This window comes from Rhamphochromis longiceps, linkage group LG4, assembly GCF_057381845.1.
Source record: "Rhamphochromis longiceps isolate RC_006_pf linkage group LG4, R_longiceps_female_GT1.1, whole genome shotgun sequence".
NCBI lineage: Eukaryota > Metazoa > Chordata > Actinopteri > Cichliformes > Cichlidae > Rhamphochromis > Rhamphochromis longiceps.
This window is the reverse complement of record NC_140560.1, coordinates 1,853,408-1,881,018: the sequence shown is the minus strand read 5'-3', so window position 1 is coordinate 1,881,018 and position 27,611 is coordinate 1,853,408. Positions and strand designations below refer to the sequence as shown.

General features: G+C 43.1%; 3 protein-coding genes and 1 long non-coding RNA gene across 7 annotated transcripts in view; 3 read left to right on the top strand and 1 right to left on the bottom strand.

The window, feature by feature from the left end:
- Positions 1-27,611, bottom strand: part of LOC146670765 (uncharacterized) — a 428,660-nt gene that overhangs the window by 253,130 nt on the left and 147,919 nt on the right. The gene's annotated exons all lie outside the window — the stretch shown is intronic.
- LOC146670767 (stonustoxin subunit alpha-like) overlaps positions 1-27,611 on the top strand; it is a 164,254-nt gene that overhangs the window by 21,871 nt on the left and 114,772 nt on the right. The gene's annotated exons all lie outside the window — the stretch shown is intronic.
- Positions 1-27,611, top strand: part of LOC146670769 (protein NLRC3-like) — an 86,700-nt gene that overhangs the window by 21,874 nt on the left and 37,215 nt on the right. The gene's annotated exons all lie outside the window — the stretch shown is intronic.
- Positions 656-26,094, top strand: LOC146670770 (stonustoxin subunit beta-like). Of its 2 annotated transcripts, XM_085402835.1 has the most exons (6): positions 3,695-3,977; positions 4,071-4,242; positions 13,396-13,569; positions 18,871-19,044; positions 22,643-22,689; positions 22,838-26,093. In XM_085402835.1, the coding sequence occupies exons 4-6, from the start codon at positions 18,989-18,991 to the stop codon at positions 23,383-23,385; spliced, it is 651 nt and encodes a 216-aa protein (XP_085258961.1). In that variant the 5' UTR covers positions 3,695-3,977; positions 4,071-4,242; positions 13,396-13,569; positions 18,871-18,988; the 3' UTR covers positions 23,386-26,093. The 2 variants fall into 2 exon arrangements, with proteins under 2 accessions (XP_085258960.1, XP_085258961.1); XM_085402834.1 differs by lacking the exons at positions 3,695-3,977; positions 4,071-4,242 and adding an exon at positions 656-808 and having other exon boundaries at positions 22,838-26,094.

The following is a 27,611-nucleotide window of genomic DNA, read 5'->3' as shown; positions in this document are numbered from 1 at the left end:
CCAGCCACGGGCCCATCCATCTGGCCCATCAAGACTCACTCTCATTTCATCAGTCCATAAAACCTTAGAAAAACCAGTCTTGAGATATTTCTTGGCCCAGTCTTGACGTTTCAGCTTGTGTGTCTTGTTCAGTGGTGGTCGTCTTTCAGCCTTTCTTACCTTGGCCATGTCTCTGAGTATTGCACACCTTGTGCTTTTGGGCACTCCAGTGATGTTGCAGCTCTGAAATATGGCCAAACTGGTGGCAAGTGGCATCTTGGCAGCTGCACGCTTGACTTTTCTCAGTTCATGGGCAGTTATTTTGTGCCTTGGTTTTTCCACACGCTTCTTGCGACCCTGTTGACTATTTTGAATGAAACGCTTGATTGTTCGATGATCACGCTTCAGAAGCTTTGCAATTTTGAGACTGCTGCATCCCTCTGCAAGATATCTCACTATTTTTGACTTTTCTGAGCCCGTCAAGTCCTTCTTTTGACCCATTTTGCCAAAGGAAAGGACGTTGCCTAATAATTATGCACACCTGATATAGGGTGTTGATGTCATTAGACCACACCCCTTCTCATTACAGAGATGCACATCACCTAATATGCTTAATTGGTAGTAGGCTTTCGAGCCTATACAGCTTGGAGTAGGACAACATGCATGAAGAGGATGATGTGGACAAAATACTTATTTGCCTAATAACTCTGCACTCCCTGTATTCCCAGAACCACCATGTAATGAAGACCACTTTTTGTCTACATGAGGTGCAGGAACAGTCTGTGGAGCAAGAGACACCATACTTCTTACTCCTCTCAAAGGGAACAAGGTGGGATTTTAAATCTTTTAGAATCTTCTCAAACGTGATTATCAGTAGAGATCTCATTTCAACTGATTTAACTGATTTATTCATTCCATATTACTGGTTTATTTCCCATTCCCCCCCCCCCCCCCCCCCAAAGAGATTGGGAACTAAGAGAAATCAGTCTGTAATCCTACAAAAAAAATCTGTGAAAAGAAAATGTTTTGTTGTTCTTCTGCTTCTTTTATCTGGAAATGTGCAACCTAATCCTGGTCCAGATTGCAAATTCTTAAGTACTCCTTGTGATTTTAAAACTCGAACAGGTCTTGGTATCACTCATTTACATGTCAGAAGTCTTCTTCCCAAACTTGATTTTGTGAAAATTTGGATGAAAGTTAGATACTGATATTCTTATATTATCAGAAACCTGGCTTACTAAATCAATTATTGACAAAGACATTGCAATAATGGGCTATAATCTTTTCCGTTGCGACTGCCCCAGAAAGGGTGGCGGTGTTGCAATTTATGTAAAAAGCAAATTCCATGTTACTGTCGATTCATCGGTACCTGTTCGTAAACAGTTTGAACTTCTTGCCCTCAAGCTCCAACTTTTCAAGGGCTATTTTATTACCATTGTGGGCTGTTATAGACCCCCCTCTGCTAGTAGTGAGGCTTTAGTTTCACTTAGTGAAAAACTATCTACTTTAGATTTTAATGGAATTGTGCTGGCCGGAGATTTCAACTGGGACTGGTTGTCCTCTGCCTCAGACAGTTTTAAATCCATGTGTGATTCATATAATCTCACACAACTAATTTACAGCACATCTCGTCCAAATCTTAAATGCCCAGAAAAGTCATCACTTATTGATTTATTTTTAACTAATATGCCGTATAAATATTCTCACACTGGGGTTTTCGCAAATGATATCAGTGACCACTGTGTGGTAGCTGTAGTCAGACAATTGAAGCTCCCAAAATCAAGGCCACAAATAGCTTTTAAAAAGATGTAACAATGTGACATAATGCAATATAATAGTGTCAGTTACACATTGTGGGTTGCACTGTGGCCACACAGCAAAAATGCCAGTGTTGATTTTTCAGTGTTAGCAGAATTCAACAGAGTTCCGAGTTAGTTCAACACTTAATCGAGTTAAAATAACACATCGGGAGTTGATTCCTGAAAAGTGTTAGTGTGGATTTTAGTCGTTACTGCATTTTAACACTGTGGGTGTTAAATTAGACCACACCTTCATTTCCTGTGGAGCTCCGCATTCCAGAATCTTCAGTCGCCACTTTTTCTTGCTGCTGCGGTAAGTTTTATTCGGTTAAATATTAAGTTTTAGATTGATGTTAGAGCAGGTAACATGATAACTAGTAAAAAAATATTATTTATATCAAAATACATCATCTTTAAGTGTCATATTTGAATTTTAACTGTTTTTGTTAAGCTGGGCTACTGCTAGCTAGAACTCTGCAAAGTACCAGTTACTTTCCTAATATTCATTTAGCATAATCTGGCTGTTGGCAGACTGTAATGAATATTACTTGTTAATATATGTCACAGTTTTTATTAAATGCCTTTTATTTATTTTCGAATTAAACTGCTAAAGCCTTAGGGTCAGTGGTCTCAAACTCGCGGCCCAGAGGCCACTTACGGCCCACGTCAGGTCAGGTGAGGTGAAGAAGTATAATGCAATTTGGCCCTTAAAGTGACTTTTTTTTGTCATTAGCCAAAAATGATTTAATATGAAGGCAATAAGGGCAGAGTGTTACGGGCCCTCATAGGCAGCGTAGTCCGTGCTGCGGGGAGAACGTGGAACTGCCCCTCCCGTTGTGTGTTTGAGCGCGAGAGAGGGAGAAAGTAGGAGCTGTTACCGAGGAGAAATGGAAGAAGAAAGCATGTAAATATAATAATAACCACTGCCGCCAAAATGAGTGCCTGGTTGTAAGAAAGCTGTTAAGACTCGACTGTACACTGTGTTCGCTGACAGTAAAGCTACAAGCCCGACAACCCGACGTATTAGCCAGAGGTGTCATTACCACGGTTCAGAGCCGCGGACCTGGCCGAGGTAACAAGAGAGTACAAACAGGTGGTTTGATTGGCTTTGTTAGTTCAGCGAGAGTCAAAAACTAATGTGAACACTTATTTCTGCATTTTTATTTTGTTAAATATGAACACAATTAAAGCAGAAGTGCTGCAAAGTGTCTGACCAGAAAGAGAGGACCATTGTGTTCATTTGGTAGTTCAATTAAAGGCATCGGTTAGTTAAGAGTGAGGGGGGGGGGGGGGGGGGGGGGGGAATGCGTTCATATTTGCAGTTTTGTCTTGTGATACAATATTTGAAATTTAAAAACGAACAAACCAAACGCTACATTGTCAGGAATATTTGTGGGTGTTTTCTTTGTGGTTTCTGTTTTTTTGAAGTAGCCCTCCAATGAGATGACAGCTCATTTAAGTTTGAGACCCTTCCTTAGGTGAACTAGGATGCTTAAGGGTAACCTGGGAGTTACATTACACTATAATGGCCCCTACATCTTGTAAATTATGGGAATTTCATCATAGTGCGCATTTCTGTAGCCAGTAGGTATTTTTCTTTTTTTTTAGATTTACATTTGTTTGTGGTACATTAAGCATTTTCTAGTCTAAAAATGAATAACAGGGTTATATTAGGGTTTGTTAGAGAGTGGGGAGGGGTTTTATGGCGTAAAATATATAAAAATAATAAAATAGAAATATGGTTCCTACTAACCCCTGTGATAGTTGAGAGAATACTGTATTGCAGTCATGTTACACAGCTTGTACTACTTAAAAATGGACCAAGGATGTTTTTTCTTAACAAAATTAATTTAAGCTCAGTCTAAAGGGACTAGACATGCTAGATATTTTGCAAAGAAATGGTGTTATATGCTGGACCTTATTTTACTCTTGGAAGGTGGTGATATGCTGGTTCCTGAGAAGAGATGAAGTAATCAAAGTCAGCTTTTCAAGACAGCCCCAAGACTCTTCGCAACTTGTGTTCAAATGTGAGGCCGTTGTCAGGTGATAAATGCAAGGAAGAGGTACTCAACTGACATGAAACGTGTCAAAGACAACATGAAGGTGACATTTCAACATAGGCAAAAACTGGTTCAAGAACCTGCCACAGCTTCTGCTGTCCTGGACCTTTTCCCAAGATTTCTGGATACACCTGGCTTGGTAAGGCATAAAATGATTTAATGACCGCTTTGTGGTTCCTTTGTTTGTTTTCTTGTTAAAGTGTTGTTTCTGTTGTTACACTTTGTGTTTAAGATTGACCAAGACTTCACAATGCTGTTTGTTGGGGAGGAAGTGTCTGCAAAGTTCTTTGCAAAGTGGCCAACATTCTTCAAGCCAAGGATCATCAAAGACTGCAAAAATCTGTCTCAGAGTACAGAATTGGATCAGCTGCTCATTTCTGCACAGCGTTACTCTGACGAGGGTGGTAAGTGTAAGTTGGAAATGGTAGATTTTGCATGCCTTTACAGCATTTGCTTAATTCCCACAACACAATATATCACTGGACCATACTGGTAAACCTTTACTACAAATTGGAATACAGCTGTCCATTTTCTAAATCACATTGGGTTTCTGTTCATTTCTGTATGGTATGAAAACAAGCTTACAAACATGTTAAACTTGAAATGACATTTAAATGGTAAATGGCCTGCATTTGTATAGCGCTTTTCTAGTCCATAGGACCCCAAAGCGCTTTACACTACATTCAGTCATTCACCCATTCACACACACACTGGCGATAGCAAGCTACATTGTAGCCACAGCTGCCCTGGGGTACACTGACAGAGGCGAGGCTGCCGGACACAGGCGCCACCGGGCCCTCTGACCACCACCAGTAGGCAAACACGGGGTTAGTATCTTGCCCAAGGATATTTGGCATGGAGCCAGGGTGCAGCCTGGGATCGAACCACCGACCTTCTGATTAGTGGCTGACCTGCTCTGCCACCTGAGCTACAGCCACCCTACATTATTATTTGCGTTATATCTGGAACCATTGCCTCAATATATAAGACAAAATAAAGAAGTAGAAGGTATTAATATCCATGAAAAGGAGCATAAATTAGCCTGCTATGCAGATGATATTTTAATATTTTTGGGTCAACCATCAAACTCTTTACCTAAATTAATGCAATCATTTGAATACTTTGGTCGACCATCTGGATATAGGGTTAATATGAGTAAAACACAATTGCTTAAGTAAGTATAAGTATCAATTAGCATGGCAAACAGAGTACTTTAAATATCTAGGAGTCATAATACCTAAGGATCTTACAGAACTATTAGAACGAAATTATTTACCAATACAGAAAAAAATTAAGGAACATATAGCGAGATGGAATCTAATTCCATCCATCCATCCATCTTCATCCGCTTTATCCGAGGCCGGGTCGTGGGGGCAGCAGCCTGAGCAAAGAGGCCCAGACCTCCCTCTCCCCAGCCACCTCCTCCAGCTTATCCGGGGGAATACCAAGGCGTTCCCAGGCCAGCCGAGAGATATAATCTCTCCAGCGTGTCCTGGGTCTGCCCCGGGGCCTCCTCCCGGTGGGACATGCCTGGAACACCTCACCCAGGAGGCGCCCAGGGGGCATCCTTGTCAGATGCCCGAACCACCTCAGCTGGCTCCTTTCGATGTGGAGCAGCAGCTGCTCTACTCTGAGCCCCTCCCGGATGGCTGAACTTCTCACCCTATCTCTAAGGGAGAGGCCAGCCACCCTTCGGAGGAAGCTCATTTCTGCCGCTTGTATCCGCGATCTCGTTCTTTCGGTCACTACCCACAGCTCGTGGCCATAGGTGAGGGTAGGGACGTAGATCGACCGGTAAATTGAGAGCTTCGCTTTTACACTCAGCTCCCTCTTCACCACGACGGACCGGTGCAGCGTCCGCATTACTGCAGCTGCAGCCCCAATCCGTCTGTCGATCTCCGGCTCCCTTCTCCCATCACTCGCGAACAAGACCCCGAGATACTTGAACTCCTCCACTTGGGACAGGAACTCATCCCCGACCCGGAGTGGGCACTCCACCCTTTTCCGGCTGAGAACCATGGCCTCAGATTTGGAGGTGCTGATCCTCATTCCCGCTGCTTCACACTCGGCTGCGAACCGTTCCAGTGCGAGCTGGAGGCCCTCACCCGATGAAGCCAACAGAACCACATCATCCGCAAAAATCAGAGATGAGATTCTGAGGCCACCAAAGCGAAAGCCCTCCGCCACTTGGCTGCGCCTAGAAATCCTGTCCATAAAAATTATGAACAGAACCGGAGACAAAGGGCAGCCCTGGCGGAGCCCATCACCCACCGGGAACGAGTCCGACTTATTGCCGGCAATGCGAACCAAGCTCTTGCAACGGTTGTATAGGGATTGAATGGCCCGTAGCAATGGGCCAGACACCCCATACTCCCGCAACACCTCCCACAGGACACCCCGAGGGACACGGTCGAATGCCTTCTCCAAGTCCACAAAACACATGTAGACTGGTTGGGCAAACTCCCATGCACCCTCAAGTATCCTCGAGAGGATAAAGAGCTGGTCCAGTGTTCCACGACCAGGACAAAAACCGCATTATTCCTCCTGTATCCGAGGTTCGACTAGCGGACGAACTCTCCTTTCCAGCACCCTGGCATAGACTTTCCCAGGGAGGCTGAGGAGTGTGATCCCCCTGTAGTTGGAACACACCCTCCGGTCCCCCTTCTTAAAGATGGGGACCACCACCCCGGTCTGCCAGTCCACAGGTACTGCCCCTGATCTCCACGCAACATTGCAGAGGCGTGTCAACCAGGACAGCCCTACAACGTCCAGAGCCTTCAGGAACTCGGGGCGGACCTCATCAACACCAGGGGCTCTGCCACCAAGGAGCTGTTTAACTGCCTCAGTGACCCCCGGAAATTGGTGGGTCATTCCCCTCATCCCCAGACTCTGCTTCCTCCTTGGAAGACATGTCAGTGGGATTAAGGAGGTCCTCGAAGTATTCCTTCCACCGCCTGACAATTTTCTCAGTCGACGTCAGCAGCGCTCCGCCAGCACTATACACAGTGCAGGTAGAGCACCGCTTTCCCCTCCTGAGACGCCTGACGGTTTGCCAGAATCTCTTCGAGGCAGTCCGAAAGTCTTTTTCCATGGCCTCTCCGAACTCCTCCCACACCCGAGTTTTTGCTTCAGCCACTGCCCGAGCCGCATTCCGCTTGGCCTGTCGATACCTGTCGGCTGCCTCCGGAGTCCCACAGGCTAACCAAGCCCGATAGGACTCCTTCTTCAGCCTGTTGGCTCCCTTCACCTCTGGTGTCCACCATTTGGTTCGGGGATTACCACCACGGCAGGCACCAACCACCTTGCGGCCGCAGCTCAATGCAGCAGCTTCGGCAATGGAGACGCTGAACATGGTCCATTCGGACTCAATGTCCCCAGTCTCCCTCGGAATGCTGTTGAAGCTCTGCCGGAGGTGTGCGTTGAAGATCTCGCGGACTGGGGCCTCTGCTAGACGTTCCCAGCACACCCTCACTATGCGTTTAGGTGCACCAGGTCTGTCCAGCGTCCTCCCCCGCCACCTGATCCAACTCACCACCAGGTGGTGATCAGTTGACAGCTCAGCCCCTCTCTTTACCTGAGTGTCCAGAACATATGGTCGCAAGTCTGGTGATACGATTACAAAATCGATCATCGACCTACGGCCTAGAGCGTCCTGGTGCCACGTGCACTTATGGACACTCTTATGTTCGAACAGGGTGTTCGTTATGGCCAAACTGTGATTAGCACAGAAGTCCAATAACAAAGCACCGCTCGGGTTCAGATCAGGGAGGCCGTTCCTCCCAATCACGCCCCTCCAGGTCTTGCTGTCATTACCCACGTGAGCATTTAAGTCTCCCAGCAGGACAACAGAGTCTCCAGGTGGAGCACCTTCCAGCACCCCCCCCAGGGACTCTAAGAAGGCTGGGTACTCTGAACTGCCACTCGGCGCATAAGTGCAGATGACAGTCAGGACCCATTCCCCGACCCTAAGGCGCAGGGAACAAAACCTCTCGTCCACCGGGAAAAACCCCAACGTACCGGCAGCAAGCCGAGGGGATATTAGAATACCCACCCCAGCCCGCCGCCTCTCACCAGGGGCAACTCCAGACTGAGACAGAGTCCAGCCCCTCTCCAGGAGACTGGTTCCAGAGCCCAAGCCATGCGTAGAGGTGAGCCCGACTATATCTAGCCGGTACCTCTCAACCTCACGCACTAACTCAGGCTCCTTCCCCACCAGAGAGGTGACATTCCATGTCCCAATTGCCAGTCTTGGCAGCCGGGGGTCAGTCCGCCAGGGCTTCCGCTCCTGGCCGCCACCCGGCACACAATGCACCCGACCCCTATGGCGCCTCCTGCGGGTGGTGGGCCTGCCGGAGGATGGGCCCATGTCTCCTCTTCGGGCTGTGCCCGGCCGGGCCCCATGGACTAAGGCCCGGCCACCAGACGCTCGCCCTCGGGCACCCTCCCCGGGCCTGGCTCCAGGGCGGGGCCCCGGTAACCCTATCCCGGGCAGGGTAAACTGTTCCCTCGATATCCTTTTCATAAGGGTCTTCTGATTCTGATCTAATTCCATATTTAAGTTTATATTTTAGAATAGACTCAATTAAAATTAATATTCTTCCTAAATTATTATATTTATTTCAAACATTACCAATAGAAATTAACCAGAAACAGTTTAATGAATGGGATAAAATTTTGTCAAGATACATATGGCAAGGAAAAAGGCCCCGAATTAGATTTAAAACCCTACAACTTAACAAAGGAAAAGGGGGTGGGGCTTACCTTCTCTTAGGGAATATTATTGGGCAGCACAATTAAGGCCTATGATATGCTGATGTAATCCTTCATATGACGCTCAATGGAACGTTATTGAGGAGAGTCTGACCTCCATCCCCATATAAGCTATTATAGCAGACAGAAGCTTGCAAAATTTAATAAAAACTATTGAAAATCCATGGATCAAGTTGACTTTTAAAATTTGGGAAACAGTAATAAAAGAATAGAAACTAGAAGAGGATATAGCAGTTCTTAAGTGGTGTGCATATGACACACATTTTGCTCCAAATAAATTGGACACCAGATTCAAAGATTGGACATATAAAGGATTAACAGCTTTATGTATGGTAATGGAGGAAGGCAGACTAATTAGTTTTGATAAAATGAAAGACAAATATTCATTAGAAACACAGGATTTTTATAGATGTCTACAGATGAGGCATTTTGTCAATAAAACGATAAAAGCTAAGGCTGAATTGAGTAAACAGCTGCTAGATGTATTTAAAAGGGCAGTTCAAATAAAAATAGAGGTATTATAGGTGACCTCTATAAAGGATTAACAAATATGAAATTACACTCAACCTTGTATATCAAAACAAAATGGAAAATGGAGGGAGGAATAGAGATAAAGGAGGAAGAGTGGACAACAATATGGGCATATCAATGGAAATGTAGCAGCTCACAGAGCTGGAGGGAATTTGGGTGGAAATGCCTGATAAGATATTTTATTACACCTCTCCAAAAATCTCACTATGAAGGTAACCCTCCCGCTTGCTGGAGAAATTGTGGAAATACAAATGCAAATCACTATCATATTTTCTGGGACTGTCATGTTATTAAAACTTATTGGAAGGGAATACATGCAGCAATACACGAGACATTTGGAAGATATTTACCTTTGGAAAGTAAAACTCTATGTTTTGGACTTATGCCAGAAGGATGGACAAAGAACGATAAATACTTGTTTAATATTTTACTGGCAGCAGGCAAAAAAGCCATCACAAAAAAATGTCTTTCTTCAGAGAGCCCAACTATGAACACGTGGATGAACATCACACTGGACATTTACAGAATGGAGAAAATGACAGCAGATGTGAACTACAAGAGGGACCTGTTTGTATCACGATGGAAGAAATGGATGGACTACATTAGAAAACGCAGGCCAGTTTTTGCTTTTGCATTAGATTTTGACTTTGTTAACTACTAGAAGACTAGAGGAAAAATTAGTTACATTAATGGAAACAAAAACACACTCCCTATATTTATTTATTTATTTTTCTTTCCTTTTTCTTTTTCCTTATGTATTTTTTATTTATGTTGTTTGTTGTTTCCTGTTTTGCTTCTTTTTCTTTTCTTCTTCTTCTTTCATTCTTATTGTATGGATATTTTAGTTGTTTAAATATAGAAAAAAATAAAAAAAAAATATATGTACTGAAAGAAAGCTGAAGTTGATGGTATTGTATAGTGATTCTAAAATGTCAATAAAAAAAAAAATAAAAAAAAGCTGGAATCAAATGAGTCCAAGTCTTCTGGTGATTCAGCATCACATTCATCTTTGCTCCTTGTTCTGCATCCCCACCATGGACTTCATTCCTTTCCAAGCCAGCCTTGAGTGTCCTTTATTCAGCTCATGCTCTGCTTTACTTTTACATCTGATTTTAGCTGCTTTTCTGTTTTCTCTTTGCCAGAGGTTTCCTTAGTGTCATGGATTCTTTTCATTTTACTCAGCATGTGTCTGGTCCCACACACACCAAAGGACACACACTGGACCTTGTTTTTACTTTAGGTTTAAACATTGATTTTATTTGTACTGAGGACATTTTTATTTCGGATCATCATTGTATTCTTTTTAATCTGTCTTTCCATTTGTCCCTCTCTCCTATTCGACATGTGGTTAGCTCTCGCATCTTAACTTCCTCTAGTGCTGTTAAATTTTCCGATGCCTTTAATTTAGTTTTATCTCCTTATAACGATGTTCATTTTTTAACAAATCTTTTTAATAATCATTGTCTTTGTATTTTAGACAATGTTTGTCCTGTCAAAGTTAGACTAGCTCCGGTTTCAAAGTCGTCTCCCTGGTTAAATGACAGCATTCACTTCTTAAAGCGTTGCTGCCGTAAGGTTGAGCGTTTATGGAGGAAAACGCGTTTGCATGTCCATCTCCTTTATCTAAAGGACCTTTTAGTCTCTTTTAACACTTCAGTTCGAGATGCGAGGGCGGCCTATTTCTCAGACTTAGTGTCTAAGAGCAGAGGTAACCCTAAGGTACTATTCGACACCATTAGTGATATTGTTGCTCCTGCTCCACCTGCTGTCCCAATTTCATCAAATGAAGATTGTGAAAAATTTCTTTCTTTCTTCGTTGAAAAAGTCAGTAACGTGAGGAACAATATCTCTCCTTCTGTGTCTCTCTTGTCTGATCCAACTCAAGCTAGGCCTGTAATGTTAGAAAGATTTTTACCTGCGTCCTTACCTGAGCTGGTCAAGTTAGTTAATTCAATGAAAGCATCCTCCTGCTCTCTTGATATTTTACCTGGATCTTTGTTTAAAAATGTCTTTCAGTCTATTGGTCCCTGTGTGCTCACAATTATCAATACCTCACTGGTTTCTGGTCAGGTCCCTGTTTATTGTAAGAATGCTGTTATTCACCCACTGTTAAAAAAACCTAAGCTTGATGCTTCTCTTCTCAGTAGCTACAGACCGATTTCAAAATTACCGTTCATTTCTAAGATTTTAGAAAAGGTTGTGGCTAAGCAGCTTATAGCTGTTCTAGATGAATACAGCATTCTGGATAAATTCCAATCTGGCTTTCGTAGAGCTCACTCTACTGAAACTACACTTCTTAGAGTCTCCAACGACATTTTAATGAGATGTGATGCAGGAGAATGCTCCGTTCTGTTGATGTTGGACCTGACCTCCGCCTTTGATACTGTGGACCATCATATTCTGCTAGATAGGCTGAGAGACTGGGTGGGTATATCGGGCTGCTTTGGACTGGTTTGAATCCTATTTGCATGAACGATCCTTTTCTGTGGCTACCTCTAAGTACAGTTCCTCTTCTACTTTTCTTACCTATGGTGTGCCACAAGGTTCAGTTTTGGGGCCTTTATTGTTCTTACTGTATTTACTTCCTCTTCAACACTTATTAAGCACTTTTAAGGACATTTCGTATCACTGCTATGCAGATGATATTCAGGTATACATCTCCTTTAAGCCCCATGATGTTTCCAAGCTACAGATTTTGCACAAGCGCATAGACTCCATTAGATGTTGGATGGCTGGAAACTTTCTTCAACTAAATGAGGAGAAGACTGAAGTTCTTGTTTGTGCTCCTAAAAATTTTGTACCTGGTGTTATGGAAAACTTAGGTCCACTTGCTACATTTGCAAAACCGTCTATCAGGAGCCTTGGTGTTAGTATTGACTCAGCTCTGACTTTGGATGCCCATGTAAAATCTTTGGTTCGCTCCTGTTTTTATCATTTGAGAAACATTGCTAAGCTGAGTCCCATTGTATCGCGCTCCGAATTAGAAATTGTCATTCATGCATTTGTTTCATCTCGTCTGGACTACTGTAATTCTTTGTTTACTTGTTTATGTAAAGCCTCTTTGGATCGTCTGCAAGTTGTTCAGAACGCTGCTGCAAAGCTTCTGACCAAGTCCTCCAAGTTTTCCCATGTCACACCCCTGCTGATTCAGCTGCACTGGCTCCCCATTAAATTCAGGATCCAGTTTAAGGTTTTGACCTTGACTTTCAGGGCCCTGCATGGACAAGCACCAACATATATAAGTGAACTTTTACATCCATACATTCCCAGCAGGTCCCTGAGGTCATGTGACCAGGGCTTGCTTGCTGTCCAACACACGAGGCTGAAAACAAAAGGCGACAAAGCTTTTGGAACTGTGGCCTCCAGATTGTGGAACTCTCTCCCTTTGAGCCTGAGATCTGTGGACTCAGTGGTCGCTTTTAAAAAACAGCTAAAAACCCATCTTTTTAAACTTGCTTTTAGTTGATTTTTATTTTTAGGTTTTAGCTTCTGTGAAGCACTTTGTGATTTTTATCTTGAAACGTGCTATATAAATAAAGTTTTACTTACTTACTTTTCTTCTCTCCCTCATAACAAGACAGCTTCTTCTGCCTGAGAACATGTTGGAGTGATTTACTAATCCAGGGCTGATTTTTGGGGAAAATAGTTCCCTTTTTCCCAGAATGAAATGTAAGTAGAAATAAATGATCTAAGTGAGAACATGAGCCTTTAAAAATGCTCTTCTGAGGCTGCTGCCAGTGGTCAAAGCCTCCAACAAAGCTCTGTAAGTACATATGTGATCATAGCTTTAGCTTTTAAATGTTTATTTTAGTTAACACAGATCAGGTGGAACAACTCAAATAAAATATCAAAAATATTAAGTGGTCATCGGTACTCGGTTTGTTCAATACTGAATACAATGGAGCACAAATTGTCCACGTTTCTGAAATATTTCTGGGTGTAACTGTCACCAAAGTGCAATTTAGACCTGGCCTGTGGTTGTTATCTAAGTGATAATCATCAATTCTACTAAAACAAATACAAAATAAAGAAATTTGACACATTCTGTTGATATCAAAAGCACACTGAACAATTCAGTGTTGTTTTACTGCTGTTCTCTCTTCACTTCTTCTCCTCTGATTCTCTCCACATGTTGCTCTGCATCAGTGCTCAGTTTCCTGACAAAACAAGATGAAATATTGCTAAATATAATAGTATCTCATTACGCTTCAACATAAGTGTTTTATTTTTGTAATTGTTTATCTGTTATTTTTCAGACTGAGTCACTGTGACCTGTCAGAGAGAAGCTGTGAAGCTCTGGCCTCAGGTCTCAGCTCTCAGACCTCTAATCTGAGACAGCTGGACCTGAGTAACAGTAACCTGAAGGATTCAGGCGTGAAGCTTCTGTCTGAAGGACTGAAGAGTCCACACTGTACACTGGAAACTCTCAGGTGAGATCAAGCATTTTTCTTTCATCAACTGACAGAATTAGCAGATTAATAATAAGCCAGTCCTCTAATAAGAGGAGAAGTGGAGGTGTTTTGAAGGGCAACGTACTCTTATGTTAACAAGACAGGAAGTAGTTCCTGGGAACTGCTTCCTTTGTTATTGTCTAAGTAGAAACATGATGGTGAAACAGTGATGAGTTTGCAGAGGTGGATCCACACAACACAACAATGCTGTTGCGAGCTGAAAGCAGACTTCTCACAGATTCTGAGGCTGCAGGTTTCATCACTGTCCAACCAAAATTCACTGAACCAGCAGTAAATGAACGTCCAAAACGACGCTTCATGTTTAAAAAACAGATGATCAGGGGGATTTGTGTTTACATCTTTTTTGTGTGATCTGTTCACCTGCTGTTTCAGCTGTTTGGTGGTTGTTGAGATGGTTTTGTGAACTTTTAGCTGAGATTCTGACGTTTCTGTAGATACCACACATGTCTAATTACTTTGTACAGCATGAATGGCCATAACGAGGTTTTTAACAGTAAGAAAAGTTGTAAAACTTCAGAAAATATAGTTAAAAGTCCAAAACCTTCTACGTCTGGTGGCTTGTGGTAAGGAGCAGATCAAACGAGTAAAGAATTACGTTATAATTATAAATGGCTTCAACAGCACATTCAGGTCTGTGAGACTCATTCAGACACTGAGCCGTGGCTCTGTGCTATATGCACATATTTCTGCATCTCTGCCATTCAGACACACTTTATATATAGTTTATTTTATGTAGTATTCAATACTGAACTGTACATTTAGTCTTTTTAAAGGCAGCAAGTTTTATTCAGTGTTTTCATAAAAGCCTTATTTCTATCCATTTACTGCTATTAGGAAGAACACGTGAGGTTTAAGACCTGGACCAGTTTGAAACCTTTTGTCCTCCACAATGGAAAATGGGTGGAAATAAAAATGGGTCTCACTTTAGCCAGCTCCTAATTTTATCAGTTCTGCTCTCAGCGTCTCCTGTATATCTCCTATATAAATGTTGCACTCAGCTTTGTGCTCTCCAGTATCACTGAAATGCAGCCAGATGCTGCTCATTTTGCCTTTTCACTCTTTCCTGACACGCTTGCATTTCAATACAGCTCCCATTTCTCTGTGTACTGGTCTCTACCACTACCCTTGCTGTCTATGGGACATTTCCGTCTTCTTTCACATAATGGTATGATCCCAGTCTGTCTCTTAAAGTGTTTGGCCACATGGTTTGCTCATCAGAATAACATCTCAGCCGTGCTCACATTGATTATCAGCAAGCCTGAAAATTCATCAATATTTGACATACGAAATTATCTCAAGGCCTGGATTTGGCCCACGGGCCATATGTTTGACACCCCTGGTTTACACGGTTTGGTATTCAATGTACAACTGAGCTAGCTCTCAGCTAACTAGCAGACAAGCTAACTGCTGGGACTGCGTCTTTCTAACAAGAGAAGAACAAAAGAATTTATTGGTAAATCAGGGTGGAAAATAAGTATTTGGTCACCTCAAACAAGGAAAATCTCTGGCTCTCACAGACCTGTAACGTCTTCTGTAAGAAGCTTTTCTGTCCCCCACTCGTTACCTGTATGAATGGCACCTGTTTGAACTCATCATCTGTATAAAAGACACCTGTCCACAGCCTCAAACAGTCAGACTCCAAACTCCGCCATGGCCAAGACCAAAGAGCTTTCGAAGGACACCAGGAAAAGTATTGTAGACCTGCACCAGACTGGGAAGAGTGAATCTACAATAGGCAAGCAGCTTGGTGTGAAAAAATCAACTGTGGGAGCAATCATCAGAAAATGGAAGACATACAAGACCACTGATAATCTCCCTCGATCTGGGGCTCCACGCAAGATCTCATCCCGTGGGGTCAAAATGATCATGAGAACGGTGAGCAAAGATCCCAGAACCACACGGGGGGACCTGGTGAATGACCTGCAGAGAGCTGGGACCAAAGTAACAAAGGTCACCATCAGTAACACACTACAACGGCAGGGAATCAAATCCCGCAGTGCCAGACGTGTTCCGCTGCTGAAGCCAGTGCATGTCCAGGCCCGTCTGAAGTTTGCCAGAGAGCACATGGATGATACAGCAGAGGATTGGGAGAATGTCATGTGGTCAGATGAAACCAAAGTAGAACTTTTTGGTATAAACTCAACTCGTCGTGTTTGGAGGAAGAAGAATACTGAGTTGCATCCCAAGAACACCATACCTACTGTGAAGCATGGGGGTGGAAACATCATGCTATGGGGCTGTTTTTCTGCCAAGGGGACAGGACGACTGATCCGTGTTAAGGACAGAATGAATGGGGCCATGTATCGTGAGATTTGGAGCCAAAACCTCCTTCCATCAGTGAGAACTTTGAAGATGAAACGAGGCTGGGTCTTCCAACATGACAATGATCCAAAACACACCGCCCGGGCAACAAAGGAGTGGCTCCGTAAGAAGAATTTGAAAGTCCTGGAGTGGCCTAGCCAGTCTCCAGACCTCAACCCCATAGAAAATCTGTGGCGGGAGTTGAAAGTCCGTGTTGCTCGGCGACAGCCCCAAAACATCACTGCTCTCGAGAAGATCTGCATGGAGGAATGGGCCAAAATACCAGCTACTGTGTGTGCAAACCTGGTAAAGACCTATAGTAAACGTTTGACCTCTGTTATTGCCAACAAAGGTTATGTTACAAAGTATTGAGTTGTATTTTTGTTATTGACCAAATACTTATTTTCCACCCTGATTTACGAATAAATTCTTTACAAATCCTACCATGTGGATTCATGGATTTTTTTTTCACATTCTGTCTCTCACAGTTGAAGTGGCCACGTAGGCAGGGGTCATCATCTGAGCTCTCCATCACCTGAGAGAGATGACAAAACACAGAATCACAGAGCATGAAACCAACGTTTCTCCTCCCAGAAGTTCAGTCACAGACCTGCAACAGAAACAAGAGTCAAAGATTCAAATGACGCAGAGCTTTCATTTACTTATATCCACAAACATGTCCTCTACATATTCATGCTGTATTTACACACACATACAGAGGCTGTTTGTCTCTCACACACCGACAGGACACTGAGAAATACATCATGTTAAATATACCTGCAGGCTTCCAGCTGTGCACTTTGTCCCTGTCAGCTGTGATTGCCATGGCAACCTTGGTGTTGTGCGCGATGCAGGGACGTGTTCAAAGGCAGACGTCTGGCAGCAGCATCATATTTGATGCACTATCTGTACTGAGTGTGCTGACTTTATTTCAAATGTCCCACTGCTGTGCAACATGAATCACATGTTCTGCACGTTTCTGTAACTCCCAGGTAACCATGGTTACCCAGCCACGCCCAGTAGTCTCCAGAGAGACCAACAGCTGGTTCATGTTGTAACGCCGTGGCTTTCGTAGTCTCTCCTTTTTCTACAGCTCATGTGTTCTTCTTGTGACGCTGCGTCTTGAGGCTCATACATGCCGTCATTTGTTGATCCTAAGAACGTTCCTCAGACCGACTTCTTCAACAACAGATAACTTTAGTTGTATCAACACTGCCTCCTGGAGCAGTTTAAAATGAACATGTCAAAGCTCTGTACCTGTCTCCATGTTTCTGTCCCCGCCCCTTTCTCTCTGTCCTGGGTCATGTGAGCGCTGCAGTAGTATTAGGCCCACCCTCAATGCTCCCATTGGCTGAGACGCATAATGACGCCCATTTCAAGCCAGCACTGATCAACATCCCTCCTGTGACCCATGGCTGTTATATTCAGAGCCAGTGAGCACTTTCACAATAATCATGATTTTAAAAACTGTGATTAAAATAATTGCTGACGTTAATCAGTTAATGAGTTAACGAGATTATAACAGGTTAAGTTGCCCTAATAATTAGACTTTGGTGACAAACTGATGTGATCTCCATGTTTCCTTTGTTGGACTGTGGGCGAGTGTCAGAACTGAATGTACTGAGTAACATGTAGAGTTTAAACATGTGTCAGTTCCAGTTTTAGAGCTCTAAAGTGCAGCTATCATGTTAGGAATATGTTAGGAATAGACAGGAACACTGAGCACACTGAGGTCAAATCTTTATTTTACCACTCGCTGCATTCTTGATGTTCATGAATTCAGCAGCTTCATGATTGTCTGCAGCATTAATCTCATATTTCCATTAAAAGTGTTGAATTTGACTGTTTGATGTTCTTTATGATCTCTGGCACCAGTTCATCTGTAGGCTGAGCTCAGTCCATCCATTTAGTGAAAGGTCTCCTTGTTCTGTGAGCGTGCACAGATCCTGAAGCAGAAAGCCTGGGTTACAGAGAAATGATCATCACTGTGATGATGCTCATCATCTCTGACTGGGATTTGAGGTTTTGTCAAAGCAGCAAAGAAAGCCTGGCTATGTTGGACTGGGTGTGGAAGCAGCTCCCAGTTTGAGTTCAGGAGACAGACACCCTCTCTACTTTGAAGATCAGCTTCAAACTTTCCTTTTTGATAAAGCTTATAGTTCGAGCTGGATCAGGTGACCCTGAACCATCCCTTAGTTATGCTGCTATAGGCTCGGGCTGTTGGTGGACTTCCCATGATGCTCTGCTTTCTTCTCCCCACTTTTCACTCCTGATGCTTTTATATGTCACTACTGCATGTCCTTAACTTTTGTCTCTCTGTTTTGTTCTTGTCTCTCTGAGCTCATCTCTTCTCTTTCCCCTCACCCTGCAACCAGTCATGGTAGATGCTCCTCCTGGAGCCTGTTTTCACTGGGAGGATCTTTGTGTCAAAGGGAGTTCTTCTTCCCACCATCACCAAGTGCTGCTCACAGTGGAGGCGGTTACCTTACACTGTTAAACAGCTTCAGATGACTGTTGTTGTCTGTTGGGTATTGTCACTTATAAATAAATGGTAAATGGCCTGTATTTATATAGCGCCTTACTAGTCCCTAAGGACCCCAAAGCGCTTTACATATCCAGTCATCCACCCATTCACACACACATTCACACACTGGTGATGGCAAGCTACATTGTAGCCACAGCCACCCTGGGGCGCACTGACAGAGGCGAGGCTGCCGGACACTGGCGCCACCGGGCCCTCTGACCACCACCAGTAGGCAACGGGTGAAGTGTCTTGCCCAAGGACACAACGACCGAGACTGTCCAAGCTGGGGCTCGAACCGGCAACCTTCCGATTACAAGGCGAACTCCCAACTCTTGAGCCACGATCGCCCTAAAGTTACAATGGACGGATAGATGTTATTGTGACAAAGAGAAAACAACTGTTGACAGATAGATTGTTGTTTTGTGTGTCTGCAGTCTGTCAGGCTGTCTGATCACAGAGGAAGGCTGTACTTCTCTGGCCTCAGCTCTGAGCTCCAACCCCTCCCATCTGAGAGAGCTGGACCTGAGCTACAATCATCCAGGTGACTCAGGAATGAAGCAGCTGTCGGCTGGACTGAAGGATCCAGGCTGGAGACTGGACACTCTCAGGTATGAAGAATGTCTGATAGAGGAGGAAGAGCTGGAAACATTTCCTGTGTCTTTCACTCACTTCCTGCAGATGACACATGAACAATCACACATGCAGGAATATTTTCAGGGACAGACACACTAGTCTAGCTGGATAGTTCATGGATATTTATGTAGGGGTCTCCAAGGAGTCTGTTTGCAGGAACATTTAGGTCACAGGTGTACCTGATATAGATACCAGTGTACCTAATAAAGTGTCAGCTAACATTTGGAAATGGAAGCTTAAATAATGACAAACTGTACATTCACAGCTGAATTCACAATAAATTTGTTCTCAAGTGCACATTTTTCTGTTATTGTTGTCAAACAACAGAATGAGAATGAAATATTGATTCTAACAGGGCCCATAAACAGCATTAGCTTAGCAGCATTAGCTTATCAGAGTTTCCATCATGGTCACACAAATCCTTAGCAGAGAAAAGTGTCACATCATTATAACACAAGATAAAAGGGTATTAGCATAAGCTACTAATGCTTATTCACCTCAAATTAGCTTTCGCTGCTAATGGTAGCCTACTTAGCATTAACTCCTCACTAATATAATGCTAATTCACATCAAATTAGCATTAGCTGCTCATATTGTTATAAGGAAAGAGAAAACGGTATTAGCATTAGCTACTAATAATTATTCAGCCCTAATTAGAATAAGCCTCTAAAAGCAGCCTACTTAGCATTAACTCCTCACATCGTTGTTACCCAACGGAAAAGAGTATTAGTATTAGCTACTATCATTTTTAATAAGTAAGAGAAAACAGTGTTAGCATTATTGAATAATGCTAATTCACACTAAATTAGAATTAGCTATTTACAAGAGCGTACTTAGAATTAGCCGCTCACATTGTTAAAAATTAAGGGAAAACAGTATTAGTATTAGCACATAATGCTAATTCACGTCAAAGTAGCATTAGTTAATAATGGCAGCCTACTTAGCATTAACTGCTCACTAATATAATGCTAATTCACATCAAATTAGCATTAGCTGCTCACATTGTTAAAAGGGAAGGGAAAACAATATTAGCATTAGCTGCTAATAATTATTCACCTAATTAGAGTTAGCCCCTAATGGCAGCCTAGTTAGCATTAATTCCTGACATCGTTATAATGCAGGGGAAAAGGGTTACCATTATCGGATAATGCTAATTTACATCAAATTAACAATAGTTAATAATGGCAGACTTTTCGTATCATTAGCTGCTGTCATTCTTACAAAGCAAAGGAAAACAATATGAGCATTAGCTGCTAATGCTTTTTAGTCTAAAATTAGCATTAGCCACTAATGGCAGCCTACTTAGCATTAACTCCTCACTAATATAATGCTAATTCACGTCAAATTAGCATTAGCTACTAATAATTATTCACCCCTAATTAGAATTAGCCGCTAATGGCAGTATACTTAGCATTAACTCCTCACATTGTTATAATGTAAGGGAAAAGAATTAGCATTATCTAATAATGTTGACCTTGGCCCACTGGAAAAGTTCAGAACTAAAGATTTAGGAGTGTTTCTCGATAGCTCTTTCTCATTTGAGAAACAAATGAATTCTGTTATTAAAACCAGCTGTAAGGTTTATATTGTTGATTGATGCTTAGAAATATTTACTCATATATGCTTAGAGTTGTATAATCGATTGCATAATGATAGAGGTTTGATCCTGAGTAGTCTGTAAAGACTCTGTGTGCCTTCCAGAGTGCTCTGGCATGCACACACCACTTGGGGCCATGAGAGAGGTCGTACCCTCTCTTACTGATTTATGGTGTAGGACAGGGGTCTCAAACTCAATTTAGCTGGGGGCCGCTGCAGGCAGAGTCTGGGTGAGGCTGGGCCGCATTAGGTTTTCCACAGGAAAGGCATGGTTAAAAAATTCCAATCTTCTCAAATCTCTTTTTTTATTTTTTAACACAAAATATGAAAAATAAATAAACAAATTAAGAATTAATAAGAAAATCAATCAATCTGTAATACATAAATAAAACAATAATAAGATATTTTTAGTCAGTGAACTTGTGTGTTTCTTTCAGTCTTCTATATCTGCTGTATTTAGATTGAAATGTCTGTATTAACAGTTCTATAACCTTCTTCTGAACATGAATGGAACACTGTAGAAAATGAACTGTTCTTCTGAACATGGCTTCTCTTGCCTACTCCTTGCTGCTAGAGACCTGGCAGCGTTTCCTCTCGCATAGCCGAGCCAGATTTGGCCTGAGGGAGGAAGCAGTTGCGGCCCTCAGTATGTCTTGAAGATGATCATCCGTAAGTCTGGACCTGTACTTGGACTTATTGAAGTTCAAAGTGGAGAAGAGCTTTTGGCACAAGTATGTGCTACCAAAAAGGCACATGGTCCACTTGAACATTCGGGAAAGCCGAGGGAAACTAGGGCTCAAGTCTCTCAAAAATTGTCCAAGCTTGTCTGCTTTTCCACTCACCTCCCTGAACTTTGCTTTGAGTTCAGAGTTGCACTGCAGCTCAATGAGCTCCATTTGAAGCACAGAAGGGGCATCTTGCACATCAAAGGAGAAGGGGTCTGCAAAAATGTGAAAGGTGGCTCTGTGTGTCTTGAAGTCAGCAAATCTGTGATCAAATTCCTCCTGTAGCCTCAAAATGACATCAACATACTTGTCAGCACTGAATGGTGTGCCTGCATCCACGAGTGCCTTGCATGCTGGGAAATGGCAAAGGTTTGTAAGAGCCCTTTGTTAGGGGGACCGCTGGACTCTTAGCACCAGCTTTGGGGTCACAGGGTCACATCTGGAACGAACACACACACACACACACACACACACACACACACACACACACACACACACACACACACACACACACACACACTATGCACAGACTGGTACTCTTTGTTCATACCTGTGTAAGACGTCATAATGAACTTGTGCATATTCATGTAAGCTCAATAAAGAGCAGTGTTACGAGGGAGCAGACGAGAGCGACTGAGGTCAAGTGAAGGAACGGCGCTGTCACAGTTCTCTCCCTCATCAATTGTCTGGTTCCAGCGGTGGGTCTGTGCTAGACGACCCATCACCAGCTTTTTCCACTGGTTACCAGTACGTGGTAGAATCCACTTCCAGATCTGGTTGTCTTTAAATCTGTGAATGGATTGGCTCCATCTTATCTCTCTTTAACAAAAGAATCCAAGTGGAGCCCTCAGGTCTGCAGATAAGCAGCTTCTGACCAGAACTAGACGTAAAAACAGAGGTGAGCTTTATCGATGGCTGCAGCCAAACTCTGGAACAGTCGCCCTTCACATCAGGTCGTCACCAACACTGGACATTTTTAAAAGCCGGTTGGAAACACATTTGTACTCTGTAGCTTTCAATCCTGACCAGTCTTTATAGTCATTACTGTGTATGTTTCCTATTTTCTCTCTACTCTGTGCAGCACTTTGGCTCAAGCTGTTTTTAAATGTGCTGATAAATAAATGTAGATTTCTTTGAATAAAACAGTGGAGCCGAGCTTTGAGCTCAGTGTGTAACAGTGTGTGTGTGAGAGCCATGTAATGTCCATGTGTGCATGCTGACTGTGCTGCTCTGACCCCCCTCCTCCTTTCAGGGTGGAGCCTGCTGGAGTCCGATGGTTGAGACCAGGTCTGAGGAAGTGTAAGTGTGTTTTTAATGGGATTCATGAAAACAAAGCAGCACACATTCAACCATCTTCATCATGTCAGGAGTCATCATCAAAGTGTCAATCAATGAACAGATGATGGATCAATAACTGCAGCTGGATTGTGTTTGTTCTCTCCATCAGATTCCTGTCAACTCACAATCGACACAAACACAGTGAACACAAACCTCCAACTGTCTGACAACAACAGGAAGGTGACACGTGTGGAGGAGGTTCAGTCATATCCTGATCATCCAGACAGATTTGATGTTCATCAGCTGCTGTGTAGAAATGGTCTGACTGGTCGCTGTTACTGGGAGGTCGAGTGGAGAGGAAACGTTTGTATATCAGTGAGTTACAGAAGCATCAGAAGGAAAGGAGGCAGTGATGACTGTGTGTTTGGATGGAATGATCAGTCCTGGAGTCTGGTCTGCTCTGATGATGGTCCTGATTATGTCTGGCACAATAACAGAGTAACATCCATCTCCTCCTCCTCCTCCTCCTCCTCCTCCTCCTCCTCTGTCTCTAACAGAGCAGCAGTGTATGTGGACTGTCCTGCTGGCACTCTGTCCTTCTACAGAGTCTCCTCTGACACTCTGATCCACCTCCACACCTTCAACACCACATTCACTCAAACTCTTTATCCTGGGTTTATGGTCTGGTCTCCTGGTGCCTCAGTGTCCCTGTGCTGAGTGGAGTGTAAAGAGTGTCTCCTGTTACAGAAACACTCTGACTGTTGAACAGATAGTTCAGTCTGTACATGTCTGTCTCTTTCACTCACAAACACGTTTTCAGATTCATGGATTCAATCAGTTGATGTTTGAAACTCTTCTAAATGATTCCTTGTAAACTTCTTCCTCTTCAGTCACAAACAAACAGGAAGTGATGTCACATGTGTTCCTGTCCACACAGCAGAATGAGTCTATTGCTGACAGTGATGTACAAACAGAGTGAGCATTTCTGAGGCCCAAAATAAACTGAGTAGTTCACTGAATGAACAATGGACTGTGAGCTCAGTTCCTTCATCATTAGTATGGATTATATATGTATATGTATTATATTAGTATCATATATATCAGGTGCTGCTGCTTTCAGTCATTGTGCAAATGTGCTGTTTGTAAGCTTGTAAAGCTGCAGTCAGCTGAGACTGAAGAAGTCACCTGATCAGTGAGCAAACGTTTCTGAAAACGTCCAGATGAACAGAATCAACCTTTTGGGATCAGCCAGCAATGCAGCATCATTGTTGTTCAGCTTCAGAGGTTTGCAGGAATGAACTGATGACCAGAAACAGCTGCAAAGTCCAAGAAAATACCAGCTGGAGTTCAGCTGCATTTGAAGAAGTCAAAGAAAAGTAAGGATGGCAAAGGGCGACGTTTTCTTCCAAAGAGCTGCAAACATGGTCGACGCCTCATTAGAAGAATCATCTGGACGTTTGTGAGGAACTCTAACCAAGAAAGCAACGTCACACAGATCCAACAGACAGTTTCCATGACTGCAAGTGTTGAGTGGAAAAATGCTACATTGCATTATTGCATCCTCTCACCACAGGAGGCGCTGTTGGCACCACTGATTGCTGATCAGCTGTTCTCTGATGATCTGATTGATACTGTGAATAACGGGACTCACTGAACTCTGTGACACAGTGAAGATTACAGAGTTTAACTTCAACATCTGACTGACGTCACACAGACAGAAGGATGAACCAGTGAGGCACAGAACACAGTTACTGGAGATACTGGATCAGCTCCATGTGAACCTCTGATGGAGAAGCTGCTGAGCCAGAGAAACATCAGGACATGACAGCAGCTGCACTTATCTAACAACATGTAGCAGAGCTGATCTATGTTAGAGGATCTATCACAGCAGCTGAAGCCAAAGTCCAACACTGGATACCAGCTGAGCCTGTGCTGAGTGTAGTGTTACAGGAAAAGGGCAGAAACACTGGTAGCTCCCAGTGATGCTGACTGGGGCACAGAGCTGAATGATGCAGCATCAGGACACTGTTTCAGTCTGACTGACAGAGAAACCTGTAGCTGTATCTACATGTGAGGCAGAGGCCACACAAGCAGCTTTCTATGTTTCACAGTGACTGAGATCTTCAGTGGGGGTGGACATGCTCCTGTACAGACCTCTGAGGAGAACCAAGGTGCAGTCAAAGAGTCCAGTCTGTCCTCACAGATGTGAACATGTGCTTTCATCAGGTCTGCTGTCAGCTAGCAGGCTCACATCAGAATCACTGTTCCTGAAAAACACAGTCTGTGTGACATCATCAGTCAGCTGATGGTCCCAGATCTGAATGGTTTCTGTCTCTACTGCAAGTCAGAGAATATCACTGAGGTGTGGATCAGGTCTGAGTGAGCTGTGGAGGGACAGCTTTAAACAGTCCACAGGTCTCACGTCCTGCTCAGTCTGGTAGCAGATACCTCGTATTGTTCCAGATGTGCTGACATCAGCAGCAGCACAGCTGTGTGATACCATGAATCTCAGTTATTGATCCAACACACAGTAAATACAAAGATCAGGATTTCTGAGAGTAATCATTATGAGTCTGAACACATGATCACTGAATGTTAGTCTCCACAATAATAAGCTAACACAAGCAAACACAGCTTTCAGCTCTTATTTTGAAACTGGCTTATTTAGAGAGCTGTGATGTGAGCGTGCCTGGCTCTGAGGCACTTGGGTCAGCCTCTGTTGTTTAGAAGTGTTACAGACTGTGAATGACACAGACCTGTCAGTTTCCATGTTTGTCTGTAACACAGCTCAGGGGCTCCATGCTGAACGCATCCATCCAGTGTTATTGATCCAGGACTGATACCAGCATTGGGATCAATACTACAACACACAATCACATGTGTCCACGTGATGTGTTTGACCAGCTTTATTCATTAATGATCAATCAGCTTATTTACTGCATCTGAGTCCAGCTTCATTTAAATGATCCAACCATGAAAATGACATCAGTCCTACAGAAGCACTTCATGCTAACAGGAAGTCATTTATTAAGGTGGAATAACACAGAGACACAACCACTCACAGCTAACCTGACCCCACTAACTGCATGTGTTTGGACTGTGGGAGGAAGCCGGAGTACCGGAGAGGACGCACACAAACACGGGAGAACATGAAGCTCTGAAACAAAGATGGTGGATTTGACCTCAGGACCAGGCAGGGTTACGGGGGTCATGACCCCCCAATAATAGATCCAGCTACACTGAAACTGTCAATTTCATTTACTTTTACAGTTTTAAAGCTATCAGGCTGCTTTGTGGCTCACTCAATACTAAACTAAGATACTTTCAGTGTGAATCATTTGCAGGAACACAGGCAGGATTTAAAGTGCAGAACTTTACAGTCTCTGTCTCAAAGTTGGTCTGAACATGCTAACAGCTCTTTGTTTTTTTCAGTTTTCACTGGTTTGATGTAATGAAAGAAATTTTTTTTTTTTTTTTCTTTTTTTTTTTTTTTTTTTTTTAATTAAAAAAATAAAATGAAAGAAATTTTAAAGAAGCAGACGATTGTTGTTATTTTAGTTCTATAGTTTCATAAATCGTGGTGTGGCTCTAAGTCAACATTCAGAATAAATAAGATAATACAGCACTTTGATGGTTGCCTTTGTATTTTCCCAGCAGTGCTCAGGTTGGTTCTCGGCTACATTTACATACAGATGTTAATGTGTTCAGCAGCTGGACTCATCTGAGGAAGGAACATTGGAAAGGTGCTCAGTGCACAACTGCATCACTAATTTTATGTAAGACCCTGTGTTTTATTGTATTTATATATTTGTAACATTTGACTCAAACACTTTTGGGAAGGATGAAAATGTTTTCAGGAGGAAGTTTTTCCTTCTGTCCGACTGCAGTACACACAACACTGCGTCTCCCTCCCTTATCACAGTTCCTCAGGCTGCTGATGAGCGCCCCCTGGTGTCAGTGTTGATGACGTCATGCACAGTGAAACATAAACAGTGTCTGTTAATAAAAAATCATGTGTCCATTTTCATGTTTGCATCATGTTTCTGTAAAATCATCAGCTGTTTCTGAACCTTCTTCATTGTTTGACTCATTCCGACAGCTGTGAGCTGTGATGGAGTCAGAGCAGCTTCATCACTGATGTTCAGGTGAAGCTGAACTTAATAAACTGTAGAAATGATCAGGATTCAGGTTGGATGTGTAAAACACTTCTGTGTGAGGTCGCAGTGCTTCATATGTGTGTGTGGGCTGAAGCACACACGTGTGAGTCCTCAGAGGTTTCACACACATCACTGCACACACTTATAATCCTAGTTTAAGCTTGTGGATCATATCGGACACATCAGCAGCTCTTTGGAGACAAAGATTTGAGATTTAAGATGAGTCATAGTCTTTCTATCCATGGTAGCTTCCACTGCTGAGGCTCGGGAAACATGAAGAGGATAATTAAGAGCAAGCATCAGCTCTGTCTCATCTAACTACACAGTATTATGATCATGCACTTATGTCTCAAACTAAGACACAATGAGACAAAATGAGTTCTGTGAGTCTTTAGATTATCAGTAAATTCTGGTGACAGTTTGACGCTCAGTGGAGCCATTTTTGGTTTGTGATGAGTGTTTTGTGAGCTTCTGTTTTGTGAGTCGCTCTTTGTAATTTAGAAGATCGTGCAGAAATGTGCGCGCCCTTATCTGAGAGGACACGGAGAGAGTGTCGCAGACTCGAGGTGAGGAGATAAACCTCGGAGCAGGACGGCCTGCACGTTACCCATGTGCATCTTTTCAGTGACATCAAGTGAACCCATAATAAGCATTTCTATGTCTTAGACATCATGTCCATTTCTAATGAGAGATTATTTTTAAATGAGGGAAACCTGGTCTAACAACACGCTTCCAACAGAGCTAAAGGTTCACCACAGTGAGATGGTGGGACTCTGATAAGAACTG

Excerpts from the sequence above, each read along its gene's own strand:
- LOC146670770 (XM_085402834.1), top strand. The coding sequence starts at position 720 with ATGAAGACCACTTTTTGTCTACATGAGGTGCAGGAACAGTCTGTGGAG. Across the intron at positions 809-13,395 it reads CTCCTCTCAAAGGGAACAAG|ACTGAGTCACTGTGACCTGT; the intron begins GTGGGATTTTAA and ends GTTATTTTTCAG. Across the intron at positions 22,690-22,837 it reads GAGACCAGGTCTGAGGAAGT|ATTCCTGTCAACTCACAATC; the intron begins GTAAGTGTGTTT and ends TCTCTCCATCAG.